Source organism: Equus caballus, chromosome 3, assembly GCF_041296265.1.
Source record: "Equus caballus isolate H_3958 breed thoroughbred chromosome 3, TB-T2T, whole genome shotgun sequence".
NCBI lineage: Eukaryota > Metazoa > Chordata > Mammalia > Perissodactyla > Equidae > Equus > Equus caballus.
This window is the reverse complement of record NC_091686.1, coordinates 123353123-123369045: the sequence shown is the minus strand read 5'-3', so window position 1 is coordinate 123369045 and position 15923 is coordinate 123353123. Positions and strand designations below refer to the sequence as shown.

The 15923-nt window shown below is 46.9% G+C and overlaps 1 protein-coding gene across 19 annotated transcripts in view; it reads left to right on the top strand.

Annotated features, from left to right (window-relative positions):
• Positions 1 to 15923, top strand: part of ADD1 (adducin 1) — an 85317-nt gene that overhangs the window by 66908 nt on the left and 2486 nt on the right. For 3 of the 19 annotated variants that reach the window (XM_070264032.1, XM_070264033.1, XM_070264034.1), the window contains exons 10-15: positions 1154 to 1405; positions 4055 to 4156; positions 4852 to 4941; positions 10297 to 10453; positions 13994 to 14092; positions 14787 to 14820. In XM_070264032.1, coding sequence (XP_070120133.1) covers positions 1154 to 1405; positions 4055 to 4156; positions 4852 to 4941; positions 10297 to 10453; positions 13994 to 14092; positions 14787 to 14820 — 734 coding nt within the window. Of the gene's footprint in view, positions 1 to 1153; positions 1499 to 4054; positions 4157 to 4851; positions 4942 to 5686; positions 5780 to 10296; positions 10454 to 13993; positions 14093 to 14786; positions 14822 to 15923 lie in introns of those variants that run through there. The other 16 variants (XM_070264022.1, XM_023638473.2, XM_070264023.1 and 13 more) reach the window with 11 other exon arrangements.

Below are 15923 nucleotides of genomic sequence, written 5' to 3'. Positions count from 1 at the left end.
CTTAATATATCCCATCACCTTTGCCAAATTCCACTGGTTAGAAGCAAGTCACAGGTCCTGCACACACTCCAGGGAGGAGGGCATTATATGAGGTGGTCGGGACCATGGAGACCACCATAAAGTCTGTCTGCCATACCCACCAAATGCTAAGCACTGCATAGGAGGGATGAGTATGGTACCATCCTTGCCTTGGAGATACTGTCTGTGGGAGATTAGCAAACAGGTTGGTCCAGCACAGTGGGCTCAGTGCTATTACAGAGGCATGAATTAGTGGGACACAAGTTTTAAAGCGTAGTAAATGGTCATGAGGCAGAGTTGAAGGTTGAACTCGGACGTTGTTATATTCAAAGGTAAAGTAATTTTGCCACGAACCACTTGTCATGAGGTGTACTTGTTTGATCTTGCCTAAAGATTGTCATAGTTAAACTATGACTTAGAAGGTAGAAAATTATTAAGTACGTTGATTAATATAACCTCTACTGTAGCCAGCAGCAAGTAAGCCCTGGTTTTTAAATTTTAACTTTTTGTTGAAATAGAATATGTAAACAGCAGAGTGTACCTATTTAAGTATTCAGTTTATTAATGTTTAAAAACTGAACACACTGTGTAGCCAACACTCAGATCAGAAAACAGTATCAGCACCTCAGAGCCCCCCATCTCCCCTTTCAGTCGCTTACTTACCCATCCCAAGTGACCACTATCCTAGCTTGTAACAGCAAAGACTGGTTTTACCTCTTTTTGTACTTTTTATAAATGGAATCATACAGTGTATTCTTTCCCATTTGGTTTCTTTCACTCAGCATCCTATTTGTGAGATTCATCCTAATGTTGCACCTAATAATAGTTTTCATTCTTATTGCTGTATCATATTCCATTATTTGAATATGCCACAGTTTATTCATTCTACTGTTGATAGACGACTGGGTTGTTTCTAATTTGGGGCTTTAGGAATAGTGCTGCTGTCAGCATTTTACTACCTTTTTTGGGTGAACATACTCGGATTTCTGTTGGGCATGTACCTAGGAGTGGAATTGCTGAGTCATAGGGTATGTGTATGTTCAGCCTTTGTAGAGATTTCCACACAATTTTCCAAAGTGAAAGTTTGTTTTGAGATCTGGAATATTGACTGTCTTTCACTCTCTTTGGACTCTAGGGCTACAGAACTGGCTACCCTTATCGATACCCTGCTCTGAGAGAGAAGTCTAAAAAATACAGCGATGTGGAGGTTCCTGCTAGTGTCACAGGTTACTCCTTTGCTAGTGACGGTGATTCGGGCACTTGCTCCCCTCTCAGACACAGTTTTCAGAAGCAGCAGCGAGAGAAGACAAGATGGCTGAACTCTGGCCGGGGTGACGATGCTTCTGAGGAAGGGCAGAATGGAAGCAGTCCCAAGTCGAAGACTAAGGTGTGGACGAACATTACACACGATCACGTGAAACCCTTGCTGCAGTCTCTCTCGTCCGGTGTCTGCGTGCCAAGCTGTATTACCAACTGCTTGGTCTGTGCCTACCTTACTGTTCATAGTTAGATGATGTAGAGCAAGTTGGGTAGCTGGGGCTTCGGAGGCTTTGGGAATCCAGCCCTTCTGACCTGGATGTAGAGTGAACCTTCCTCATTAACCTTCTTTAGCCTGAACCAAAATCCACTTTATGCACCAGCTATAATTAAAGTAATACTGTCTGCTTGAAACTGCTTAAGATATATTGTACCTCTTCAGTAATTCCAGTGTTACCTAACTCTATACATAGCAAAATATGAAATAACTTACATGTATTAACCTAAAAATAAGAGCTGTCTTTTAATTCAAATTGTATTTGAGGAATCTTAATACTTCGTGTATCAAAAGGTAGTTTAGTTATAACCTGTTCTTTTAGTGTTGTAAACTCCAGCGGTTTCATTGTGTCACTGAAGTCTGTTCTTTAAAGTCTTCAGTGTTTTCTTAAGCAGTTTTCCCTCGTGGCTCACAGGCATTTTCTCAGCTAACCCTCGTCCTCTCTTGTTAGCCTCGTTCCCTGCTTGCTGTCCCAAAGCCTCCGAATGCTCTCAGCCAGCTACCTCCTGCATGGACTGTTGCATGTGAGTAGACGGCCATAGTGGTGAGTCTTCTGACTCCTGCTCGGTGCGGCATGACCCAAGTGCAGCGCAGGCCATCTGCAGGCACCAGTGACAGATGCTGCCCTGAAAGATACTCCGCTGTCCTGGTGCTCAGACATCCCTGTGAAGACCAGTCTCCACTACTCCCTAACCCAGCCTTTGACAGTCCAGTGGCTTCTGCATTACAGAGTAGGAGAGGCCCCTGGAATGGGGTCTTTCGTGAGGAGACTGAGGCCGGGACAGGCTGTCTCTGCATGACTGGTTCTGTAGGAGTTCAGATGAAATTAGGTTAGATTTGTAAAACAGCGGGCACCAAGTAAGCAAAGTGGGCTGCGTGTTCCCTTATAACAGTGCTTTTACTTTGTAGATTTATATTTGAAAGAAAAAGTTCCGTCTTCCCCAGGTGCTTCTGGTGTTTTCCTGATGCACAGTTGGTGAGAAAGCCTCTGTGCTCCTAAGCACACGTGTCACGTGGGCAGAGATTCTGCGTGAACATGCCTGGGCTCAGTGTTCGAGCCAGTCTTTCCTCTTTCCTTCTCCCTCCTGCCCTCCCCCGCCCCCCCCCCCTTTTTTCATTTCATTTGTTTAGTTTTTATTTATTTTACTTGTTAAAGGGAGTGGGCCTAAAAAACAACTTTCTGCTGATGATATAAATACGTAGTGCTGAATTGCTGTGATGAATTTTTCCAAAGTATCTGTATAGCAGCAACTCTAAGCTTTATTTATTGCTAGCTTGAAAAAAATATTAAATCACTTTAGGTATTTTAGTCAATGTATACATTGAAGGGGAAACCTTGTTCAGTATTTAAATTTGTTTCTTACTGTTCTGGAGTAATTCACATTCCATGCAGTGTTCCCAGGTTGGTATATTAATTTATAATAATTGTTCTTAAGTTTTCAAATGTGTTCTAGCCTCTGAGGTTGTTGTTTTAATGTTTTGACTAAAAATTATTTTTAATGAGAAGCTGGAGTTATTTTTATCTGAGAAGATAACCATCAGTGAGTATCTCACAGCTCCATGCCCATTCCACACTTGCCTTCACAGCGGCTAAGCATTTGACAGTTTTGTTGCTTTCTTTAAAGTCTTACGGTTTATGGCTATTTTATTGCCTCTTGAAAATATTTTGAAAGGCATAACATTTGCTCTCTAAGATGGGCTTGTTTTAATGTTCAGTGCCTACTCACGCCTAAGAATTAGAATTTGATTAAAAATATCATGTTTGATTGGAGATCCAAAAACAAATGTGAAAAGCAGTGTGCTGACGATATGCACTGATACCTAAAACAGCCTTCTAATAAGAACTCATGAAGCGCTTTAAGTTTCTTTGGGATATTTTTGTAACACTCAAAAGTATTGAGTTATATAAAATATTCGACATCACCAAACTCTTCCACCAGGTAGCTACTATCTAAGTGTTCATATGGTCATTTTCTTGGGTTGAAATAGCTATACAACAGTACATTCTGATGCTATAGTTAATTTTAATGCACAACTTTGGTGATGCCCACTCTTGCCTCACAATAGAGTCTCCTTACCCGGGGTAGCAACATCACATTGCTTCTCATGATCCTGTCATCTCACGCTTCCAGCTGGCTTTGGTGTTGATGACTCTCACAGTGGTGAACCAATGTGTTCTGAAGGGTGGTCCCCTGGCTAGTCTGCGGGAGTTACGGGGCATAGCTCTGTCGTCAGCCTGCGTCATGCCCTAGGTTTCAGCTGTGCTTTCTAAATGGCACTTGTTGGTCAGTCCCGACTCTGGCTTCCACCATTACTGGTTTCTGTTTGGACATGCCCTGCCCCGATCCGACTGCTGCAGTGACACAGGAGGTGTGGTCATTGGTTCATTCTCTGTGATGTTCAGTGCATGACCAGAAGTGAGATAAGTTGGACAAATTGGATGCTGTGGTGTCACTTATTGTTGTCATAATTCTGACTTTTCAACTGTTCTTGATATTACAGTGGACTAAAGAGGATGGACATAGAACTTCCACCTCTGCTGTCCCTAACCTGTTTGTTCCATTGAACACTAACCCAAAAGAAGTCCAGGAGATGAGGAACAAGGTGTGTATTGACTGCCATCAGCACTCAGTGGAAACTTGTGTGTGGGAGAAGGTAGCATCGGGTTGGACGGGATGCTCACTGCTGCAGGGTCAGAGAGTCCTTGCTCTGGCAGAGGACTTCTGTGGCCACTACTGCTGCAGCTGAGGTCGCCTCTTTACACTGCTTCTGCTGTTGCACTAATAAAACATGACATGTGAGCAGCAGCCAGTTTCGGGCCCCATGGTTCTTGAACTGACACTTGCTCACATAGCAGGGCAGAACTGGAAACTGCAAAGCCTGCTCCTGGCAAGAACAACCTTTGCCTCTGCCTTTCAGGGTTCATTTGGAGAGTCATGAATGTTTGGTGTATCAGATCCATCAGTGTTCACAGTGTCATTCTAAGACAGGCACATAGGGGATGTTTCTCCTTAGGTTTATGAGCACAGTGGGGAGTCTGTGCCTGCCAAAGCAGTCTAGAAGACGCAGAAAGTCAGGGATGGGTCTTCTATCCCTCAGACGCATGAGTTACTAAGTGGGCTGGACCAGCACCGTCAAGCAGGCATGGTGGTCACGCAGGACCCATGAGGGGCAAGGGCAGAGCAGAAATGCAGCTTGTGCATGGCTGTGGGGCCCGAGTGCACAAACTGCGGGACTTGAAGTCACAGTGAGGCTTCTCTGTACTGTTGATATGTATTTCTCCTTCTTGCTGTCCTCAGATCCGAGAGCAGAACTTACAGGACATTAAGACAGCTGGCCCCCAGTCCCAAGTTTTGTCTGGTGTAGTGATGGACAGGAGCCTCGTCCAGGTGAGAGCTCAGAATGTCTCTGACATTAGTGGGTGGTGGCTCCGATGACCATTTGCTCCAAAATTATTCTTAACTTGGGAGAGAATGGCTCTATGAGGTAAGTGTTCTAGGCAACCAGTTATCTTTGTTAAAAATCTTCATGATAAAGAAATGACCCAGCCACTTTTCCTTGAGTTGTAGACCAAGCATAAGCATGCCCAAGGGCCTCCAGCCCTGCTTCATGTAATGCATGCCTGTGTCAGGGCAGCACACACGCCGCCTGCTTTGGGGCCTGGATTTGCCCTGGTTTTAGTGATGTACTGTGTAAAACGCTAGAAGAGGGTGGGTTTAATGGACTTTTGTTTTTGTACATATTGCTGTCTGCAACAAAGTGCTGCTTGGGGGAAAAGTGATTGCAGAGGGTACCTGTAAATGTGGTCCACATTTACATGCATTTCTATAAAAGGACTGTATCTTGTGGCACATCGAAGATAATCATGTAAGTAGTTATCTCTGAAAATTAAGTTGCCACTTAGTGCTTTAAACACAGTTCTGCAGGGTAGGTGATTATTGTTGCATTTTCTGAATTTGGCCAGCTGTGGTCCTGATTCTGTGGTCCGTGTTTGCACGTAGCACCACCATCACCCTGCATTCACTGTTGACGGCTGTTTCTGCTGCATGCTCTCAGCTGGCTTCATCCTGTGCTCTCGGTTGATATTTCAAAGCTGGGCCCGGTGGGCTCTGATGACTCAGTTTACTATTGCAGGACGCACCCCTCTCTGACTGTACGGAAACAATCGAAGGGCTCGAGCTTACAGAGCAGACCTTTAGTCCTGCTAAATCTCTCTCTTTTAGAAAGGTACTCACTGCCCTGTCCTTAACTACCTATCAGCACGCGCTGCTCTTCTGCCCGCTCTGCCCCTTACCTGTGTGCTGTCGCTAGGCGTTGTCTTAGTTACTGAAGTAGCTTTAAATGGATCTCTAAATTATTTGTGAAACTGTACAGAAGGTTCTGTTCTGCCTACTCTATTCTTGAATTGAAACATTTGGTGTGAGGTTATTTTTATAATTTTCAGCGTTCTACGTTGTGCTGAGAAATGGCCAGTCTTAATGATGTGGTGCATTTCTCAAGTTCTGCATGTGACTTTGGTTAGTGCATGTTTTTGGGTTTTAGGAGTTTGCCTTTTACAAAATGCCCATTGCAAAAGGCTCGAGTGGGCAGACTGCGAGCAGTGGCAGCTCTCTCCTCGGCGACCTTCTACCTTTGCTTGCTCAGCTGTGACTGTAAATGTAATGAATGTGACAGTTGGAGTTGTGTGATTGAAAGATGTCCTTTCAGAGGAATGGGAAATAAGACAGTCTTTGTTGTTGATGAAATGTATTTATTTTTACCTTTAAAAAAACCATAGATAATTTTTTAAAATGTCACAAGGGGAAAAAAGACTTACAAAAATTTGAAACCTAAAATTATTTCTTTATGTACTTGCATACCTAATGTGTACAATAGGTGGAAAATCTATCTGGCGTCAGTTGCCCAGGTAGGAGGAAACTGCCTCTCAGCACTCGGGCTACTAGCGTGCAGAACTTGGTGCCGAGAGCAGAAGCGGCTGACTGTGCTGTTTAGAGTCTTTGTTGTGTTTCCCCTGTGTTCAGAGGAAATTTTCAGGGTCTGTCTCTTTGAATTAATACACCTCTAGTGAGATATCATTTTAGAGATCTTCCAATTGCCAAAGAGAAGCAGATTTGTACCAAAGATTCTATTATTCCTATCTAGAATCCCTGCTAATAACATTATTTTGCATATTTATGTATTAATTTAATGGGTCTCGCTTTTCCTTGTCCTTAGAATGTACTTCCAGCTACCATTCTTGGGGAGACTTCTCAGAGCAAAGGAGAAAGATGTACTCTTATCCCCGTCAGCTTGTTTTTCATGTTTCGGTACTTTGGACCTTAAGCTGTTGTGATCTTGTTAGTTCATAGTTCTTTCTCTCAGATGTGTGAAGGGCTGTTGAGTCCATGAGCCCAGGGGGCTTACCGTGCAGAGCCCACCCGTGGGTGCAGCCCTCTTGCTTAGTGGGCTAGAGCCGATTAGTACAGAGTCCTTGCTGTGCAGTCTTTTTGGTGGTGCACCTTGTTAGGGCTATCTAGAAGGCAGACTAGTTGGCTGTATTAAAGGATGCTTCTCTGGCCAGTTCCTCATCCAATCACAGTCTTGTTTTTGCTGCGTCCGGCAGTGTTCAGACTCGGGTGTGCATCACAGTCACCTGTGAATGCTTCATGAAGCGTAGATGTAGGGCTTCCCCAAGCTTGGCTGGGAAGTCAGAGTCTGTGCAACTGGGATTCCTGGCGATTCTGGCATCCTCCCCACAGTCTGAACACCATGCTCTCTGTGAGTGATGCATCCAGGTGGAATTGGCGGAGGACACCGTCACTGCTGAGCCCCATTGAGGAGATGTTGATGCCCCTGCACCTGAAGTCTTCCTCTGGCTTTTGTTTTCTCCACCATCCTCCTCCTGATCCTCACATTTCCACCCTTGGTCTTTTTCCCACTAACTAAGCATATTTCATTTTTATGGTGAGAAGTTGCTTTTACTTCACTGATGTCCTTGACTGGGGCTGTTTCCATGTCCTTTTGTGTGGACCTAAAACGCAGATTGCTTGGCTCCTTCTGGAAGGTGGTGCTGCTCACTGGCAAGTTAAATTTCTCCTTGACCAGATGAAAAGGACTGGTGTTTGTTAAATGTTCTGCAAACATCCTCTTCTCAATAAGGCAAGTGTATAGATACTTGCTTCCCATTTGAGAACCTGAGGAACGGGTGTTTGGGACTTAGGCAATTGGGCTTTTCTGGAAGGACTTTCCTTTGCTTCCATCTCTCCCTCAATAGTGATGGCCATTCACATAGGGCAGGTCTTGTCTGCTGATGGAAGACCAGGCAGCGAGTCATCAGCCACACCCAAAAGCTCCAGTTCCAAAAAGAATACTAAGCCCAGCTGCAGACTCTCTTGACTTCGGCATTGCACGTGCCAACGTGTAACGTGAAGTAATTTTGGTTGCCTTCTGGATTTTATTACAAGTGAATTCAGTTGTTGGAGAATAGGGTGTGAAAATTTACGCTGAAAACTGTCAAGTGCAGGCAAGAACTCCTCTGTCTGGTTTGGGCAGCAGAAGCATCCCTGTTCTGTGTGCACCTGTGTGCAATCAGGGGCCTCATCCCTGCCACCCTTCATGCTTCCTGGTAGAAACACAAGGGGGCCTGGGGTCCACCCTGCGGACTCACTCAGTGAACTTGGTGTTGAGTACCTGATGTATGTGTGGACCGGCACTGAGAAAGTCAGTTCAAATCTGAGTAGGTTTTACGGATGAAAACGTGATGCTCGGAAGTCAGATCACTAGTCCAGCTTTGCACATCTTCAGAGATGGAGCTCTCATTCTATGCCAGCTGCCTCAGTCAAGTGCGGAAGTAGTTATTGGGCGTCTGTTTTGCGTAGAGCCTATGTTAGGTGACTAGAAATGAGGGAAGCAGCAAGAGCCCCCACGTGGCCTGCTGGAGGGAGCAGCCATTCCACATCCTGATTTCACAACCAGGGCTGCTCCACAGGGTCTGTTTGCCTCTGCATCTCAAGCAGTGCTGTTTCCTTCTCTCCAAAGTACCACGGTCGCTCTGCCCCCATCTGTTCAGAGCTGATCTTGAGGCTGAAGAATTTGGAGGAGGGAGCCCCCTGCCACTGGGCGGGAACTGGCTGTGCTGTGCATTGAGGCGCAGGTGTCCTGGTGTGGGAAGGGGCCTTGCTTGTCCACAGAGTGTCTCTCTGGCAGTTGATTCTTGATATTTTATTCCTTTACTAATTTTGAACATTTGATTTAAATGAATTTAAACATTTCTCTCAAACCTCATATCATCTTCTCATCTTATTGGCAGTGATACCAGGATGCAAATACAACTAGCCAAGATGCCATAGACTTATAGAATGTTAGCACTCAATGGGATTTTAGCCATTGTCAGCCTAATAGGTCTCTCAAGGATAGTAAAACTGAGGCCTGTGGCCAGGAAGGGGCTTATCTCAGGCCGCAGAGCCAAGTGGCAGATGAGGATTTGATTCCCTGTCTGGTGAGCCAGGGCTACTTCTGAAGGAGAAGTCAGTTGACCTTGGGTGAGGCCTGGTGTAAAAGAGGGCTCCCTTTGACCATCCAGGTTATCTTGAATCTTGAGGCACTCTGAGCAAAAGTTGCTGATTCCCCAGGTCCTGGAACCGTCTCACTGATCAATCGTGGAGTGCTCTAAACACTCCACACCCAGCTCACTTGAGAGCGGCTACTCAGCTTAGGTTCCCCAGCCTCTGCCAGGGGAGCAGTTGGCCCAGGTGATCTCAGTTTCTCCCGGGCTCAGTCTGGCTCTGTCTCTCGTGCACATTGTTAGGATGCTCTCTACCTCTGGTGTTCATCCCTCACAGAGGAGACCGCTGAGGTCCCAGGCTTGGCATCAGAAGCATTTCGGATTCTCCTATTTTCACTTGTTTTTGTAAGCTCTCATTAAGCAATGGGCATGTGCATGACTTCTGGTTAACTTTCTCAAAAATGAACCCCAGAGCATTTGGGGGCCAACCAGGCTGAGCTGTGGAGCACAGAGCTATGCTGGGGCGGGTGAGTGTGGGGAGGACTTCACACCTCCAAGGGCTGCCCACCTGCCACCCTCCCTCTGAGGCCGGCCTGCCACTGCACCTGGCCTGCTGGGCCTGCCTTCTCCTCAAAGGTTGGGAGGTTCGGCCTGGTCTGTGAGCTGCCTCTGTGCTTGGCTTGCTTGCTTGCTTACTTTCTTTTATGCAGATTCTCACAGTTTTCCAAATTCTTCAGACAAATACTGGTGTTTGGGGATAAGTTCTAGGAGCTAGTTATAAATTAAATCCATAGTCAAAAGAACAGAACTTGTCTGTGTTCTTAGAATGTGAGCAAATCTTTGAGTGTACCTTACCTGAGTGTTGACCCCTGACATTTTCTGATGTCATAAGGAAGGTCATTGACTTAAAAAGTCCCCTCTTCCATCCCTGTCAGTGAGGAGATGGGATTCTCCTTGAGGTGCTCTGTGCTCTCGATCCATACTTTGATGCCTTTGCTTCTGAAACCGAAAGGACTTTCCTAGAATTTCTTCTCCTGTTATATTTATTTTGTAGCATTGAAACAGTGTTTCTCCATCTTCTACCCCTGAAGGCTGCAGCTCAGCCTAAGCCTCAGGGCTTAAGGCAATGCCCAGGTGCATCTCAGGGATGTCTGTGTGCTCCTGGAGAGCTGCCCTGCCCTGCCTGCAGCCTTGCCTGGGAGGAGGGAGAGTCCTCATGGGGGTGGGCTCCTATAGAGCAGGCATCCCTTTTTGTCCACAGGGCGAGCTGGTGACAGCCTCCAAGGCCATCATTGAGAAGGAGTACCAGCCCCACGTGATCGTGAGCACCACAGGTCCCAACCCTTTCAACACGCTCACTGACCGGGAGCTGGAGGAATACCGCAGGGAGGTGGAGCGAAAGCAGAAGGGCCCTGAAGGTGAGTACTGCCGGGTCCTAGGCGTGACGGGCAGGTTCAGCACAAGTGGTTCCTGCAAGCCCCTCCATACTCCAGGTATTGACTGCAGGTAGCAATGAGAACAGTCACTTGCATGAAACATAAACCTTGTGTTTGGTTAAGACCAGAATGTTCTTGAGTACACATTGCCTGCCTACTCATTAGGGCTAGTTCCGAAGGAGTTAGAAGGTTAGAACACACTTGTGAATGGTCTGGTTAGGAGGGACCCACAAATACATGTGTAAGAGACTACGTCAGAGAGCTCCCTGTGACCACTCTCAGATATCCTGTGTGCTGTCATAAGACATGGTGGAGTGGGACCCCTCTGTCCTGAATGCCTACGCCAAAAGGAGGCTGGGCGGGAAGATAGCTTGGTCACTAGAAGCTGTCGTGAAGACGTGGGTGGAGAGGGAAGAGAAGAGAAGGAGTAAACAAGCTTTCTGTGGGGTGGGGCCCGGCCCAGCAGCATAGAGGTTAAGTTCGCATATTCCGCTTGAGTGGCACAGGGTTCGCCGGTTCAGATCCCAGGTGTGGCCATGGCACCGCTTGGCAAGCCATGCTGTGGTAGGCGTCCCACATATAAAGTGGAGGAAGATGGGTATGGATGTTAGCGCAGGGCCAGTCTTCCTCAGCAAAAAAAAAGAGGATTGGCAGCAGATGTTAGCTCAGGGCTAATCTTCTTCTTCTTCAAAAAAAAGCCTTCTGTGGCCTTGGCAGCACTCATGGGCACACTCTGCCTCCAGAGTTCCGGAGTGTGGTTGGCAGTGCACATTCTTCCAGCTGGATTGCTGTCCACGTTGAGTGGTCCGGACATTCACAGCATAACTCATTAAACTGGAATAGTTAGTGGGAAAGCCAGTCTGAATATTATTTTTATGAGACATTTAGCACTGTGACGTATGTGGTACTTTCCTCTTTTAAAGTTTCGCTGCGAAGAGGCCTTCCTTTGATTTGTACGGTCTTATTAATTCTTGCTAATTGTTTTTGAGCAGTTGCTTTGTGCCAGGGACCATGCTAAACGCTGTACACACATGTATTTCATCTAGTTCTCAAAATAACCTTGAGAGATGGGCCTGTTCCCATCCCTGAGCAGAAGAATCTAGGCTCAGAGAGGTGAAACAGGTCCTGAAGAACAGGGCTGTGTGTGGCAGACTTCAGACCTGGCCCAGAACCTGTTCCCTGCACCACTGGACGCTCAGTCTCCCCTCGCAGTCAGTTCGTGGCCTCTGCACGTCTTCATCACAGTTGCAGTCACAGCTTGGGGTCTCTTTCTCCATAAACTCTGAGGTTCTTCCTGGGGAGGGCATGATCACAGGCCCAGGGGCTAGCACCTTGACTGCTCTAGCACATTCCAAGACCATGTGAAGAATGTGGCTGCGTGCTGGTGCAGCCTTTGTTTCTCTTGGTAACTCACCGACACAGGAGGTTGTGTTTTTGTAAATTGTGATGAGGCTATTTTATTAACACATGAAAATAAATGGCTCTAAGAACCAGAACCTCATGGTACAGGTTGTTTCAAACTTCAGGTTTTGAAAAGTAGATCCAAACATTTTGAAAACTAATCAGAGAAGCAAGCCTCCCACTGCCTCTACTGTGAAGCCTCAGCGGGTCTGAGTCACTTTCCCTGAGCATCGTTGGTTGGTACCAGGAAGATCCTGGGGCACAGATGTGCCTCCCCAGGAGGTTAACTGAGTCGTCCTCAGGGCCTTGGGCTCTGGTCTTTGTACTGAAGCCTCAGGTCCTAAGTATGGACCACACTTCTCCCTCGGTTTGCTTCCTGGGAATCAGCCTTTCTGGAATGGAAGTCTCACCAGGTATGGGACTGATGATTACCTTCCTGGGTCCTGGGTTGATGGAGGATTATTCTGGGAACTTGGTACTGCTTCTAAGACAATCTCTGATCTGCCCCAATTTAACTGGGTTTTTTTTTTTTGGTTTTGTTTTAGACCAACTAATGCATTATGTAGCTGCTATTGAAATTTGAGTTTTGCAAAAAGCTGTTGCTGAAGTCTTTGTCAGTATGCGTTACACTTTCACTGCCTATCACTTTCTTTTAGATGTTCATTAAAATTAAGACTCATTGCACATTGACTCAGAGTGAGCCCTATCTTCCCATCAAAGGGGGCTCTGATTCTGATTGTCTCCCTTGAATGGTGCACCCAGCCCTGCAGAAAGATTTATCTGAGCTATGGCCATAACTACCTGATTTCTAGTAAGAACTGGAGGTGGTGTGTGGGCCCGAGCTATCAGTCCTGTGGCCTAATCCCAATTCCTGTGCATACGTATGTGTGTCCGCTCTTTGGACCCTTCCAGTGTCTAGGAAACCTGGATTTTTTTTGAGTCAAACCAAAAGGCACACAAGGGCTTCCCCTACATGTGAGGTTTCATCAGGAGGGATGTTACAGCAAGTGAATGGATGGGACAGCTGTGACCATGCTCTATGATCAGTCATACAGCTGTCAGCAGTGGAAGTGCCGCCTGGGACACTGCCAGGAGACCCCTGCCCAGCACCGATGGCTGGCCCTTGGCACCGAGGGCGGAGGGTGATGGTGGTTGTGTCTGTCAAAGGTCAGCACCTCAGGGGGGGAGACAGCCTCTGGTCCCTTTTCCTGGTTGAGGACGTTTGTTCACTCAGGTAGGAGATGTAAAGGCCTTTATTGATAGACACCCGGCTTTAGGAAGGTAGCTGTAGGCTCAGGAGGCTTAGGAAGGTCGGCCAGCATCTCTGTGAGATCAGAGGTCCTGCTTATTGTAGCTGCTGATTCAAAAGGTGGGACCCAGCGATCCTAAAGCTATTAATATAAAAAGTTTAAATGAGAGAAGGAAATTTAAGGAATTGGTATATATTTTTCCCTAAATGAGAAGTAGACTTGGAATTTTCTGAATCCTGGGTCCTGGTTCCTGCAATTTTTCCTCTGGCCCTTATCAGCATGTTTTACTTTAAAAAATCAAAATATACATTACAATTGCCAAGTTTAAATTATTGGTAGAAAATGCTCTACATAACAAATTAAACCAAAGTAACACTCATGTAGCATCGCTTGAGGTGGTGAATAGGGTGAGGCTGCTCAGGACCCTGGGATGTTTGCTCAGCAGTGGGAGAGGCTGGATGGTAAGGACAGGGGGAGGGGCTTTTCACTGGAGGAGAGGAGAGGACTGGCGGCGGGTGGTGGGGGGGTGGTCACCAATCGCAGTCTCTCACATAGGCAGCTCTGGCAGATTCTCTTTGGAATAAGAATAGAAATTAATTTTCTATCCAAAGTTGATTAAATTTTTCTGAAATTCAGATCCACACCCTAGTTGCAGTTGGCTTCCTTCATCCTCTTTTGTAGAGGAAGGAGAAAAAGGATGAAGATACCTGTCACTGTGAGCCTGCCCTGGTCTCTTGGATGCACCCTAAGAAGCCCTAGCCGTCTTCCCTGAGGCAGCCAGATGGGCAGAGCAGGAGGGCCCATCAGCCCTTGAGGAGGGTGAAGCCTCATGGGGTCTAAAGCTCTCTTCTCACTTTTTGTACATCTGCAGAGAATCTGGATGAGACTAGAGAAGAGAAAGAAAAGAGTCCTCCAGAGCACCCTTCCGGCCCCCACACTCCCCCCAGCACACCCATCAAGCTTGAGGAAGGTGAGTTCTGGGGTGGAGGCGGGTGTGGCTGCCACGGGTGTGGGGCATGCTTGGCCTTATGTGGACTGGCATCCACCAGGAGGAAGGCAAACTTTGTGTTTTTGTCCAGTTGAGGAAAAGCAACTGAGTGTGGCAATAGTTGAGTTGACACTAATAAAGAAGTGTGCATTTGCATGGACATCAGTACGTCATGTGGTTCTGAGCTCGCCCAGCCTCCTCCACTCCTGTTTTGGTTCTGTCCTGGGTAACTTGAGGCAAAACAGATTAGTTAGTGAGATGTCACCAAGAGGTGGTAGGACAAACTTGGGGGATTGGAGCTCACCTTCATGTATGATGTCAGTTTTGCCCACTGCTTGCACATTTCTTAAACCTTACTGTACTCGGGTTACCCCTCTGGAAGTGTCTTCCATTGTATCTGGGCTACAGAACTTCATTTGACTTGCTATATTAATCAGTCCATGGAGAGTGCTGGTCTCTGGTGGCCTCTCAGACCACCCACCGCATGTTGTGTGGCCCACGTATCTGTCCCTTGGTCTCGTACGTTGTGCTTCTTGTGCCTGTCCTGTCGGGTTCCACCTCATTCTGTGTCCACAAGAATGGCTTGGCCATTCTCCTTCTGTAACCCAATGGCTGTGACTGAATGCATAGACTCTCTACCTGTGCTTTTCTCTTCTCGTGGCTGCGTTACAAACAGGAGCTGGATGCGCTAAAGAGTACCTGTTACCATAGTAAGTACTGCCGCCATCTGGCCCTCTGCTGGTTAACCAGAATTCCCTGTGCTTTGCCTCATTCTCCTGCTTCTTTGTTGCTTATTAAGTTTTGTTTTCTGTTTATTCAAAATAAAACAGAGCCCCCTCCCCCACCCTGCCTCTGTGTACCCAGTCCCTCCATTCTGGGCAGTGTCCTTCTTGGAAGGGGCTCAGTCACCTGAGAGCTGCATGGTGGGCAGCCTGCCCTCAGGGCTCCCACGGACCGAGGCAGCGCTGCTCGGAGCACTCTGGGTCTCAGAAGTTCCAGAAGGATCATGTTGTCCCATTCAGCCTTGGAGACCCATGATTGCTTGGCGGGAAGGTTTTGCCCTGTCGGATCAGACATAAATCTAGATTAGGTTCAGACGGTGGGATTATGCCACCTGCTGCATGGAGTCGCATGTGTTTGGACCTTTGCTTAAGCTGGGTGCTTAAGCTTAATTTGAGAGGGGGCAGAAGAGCGACATTTGGTGCTATTTTTTAAAGTGACATTTGGTCAAATGGTAAAAGCTCCCCTGAGCACCCACAGGCAATGTCTGCATGCTTTGCAGAGTGAATCCTAACTCCCTCCTGCCCCAATTAAAAAGGGAATTTAATTAGCCTGCGGTGGAGGCTGACTCCCGGGGCATGGATGGGGCAGCTCCAGTGGACCAGAGCCCAGGTGCTGTGTTCGGGGCCCAGAGCTCCTGCGTCAGCTCCTCTCCCATGCTCACTCGCTCCGTGTCACCGTCCTGATGTTTGGTTTGATTTTTAAGTACTAAACAGTTTGGTGTTGCCTAACCTGCCAATTGCGTATAACTTTACAGGCTGTTTTTAGAAATCTACAAAACTGGCTTCCCCCAGGTCAGTGTAGAAATCTTGTGATGGGAACCTTCACTGGAAACCCGTCTTCAGGCTGTTTCTCTCAAACAAGTTACATTTTGCTCTTTTGGGTTTCGATGTTCAAATTGTTAGGAGGGCTTAATTTTTGCCCCAACCCCTTACCTGACACTTCATCTCTTTTCTTTTGATTACTTCTCCAGCCTAAAATGGCTGTATTTTGTTTGATGTTGATGTGCACATGGGTGCTCATGTGAATTAAT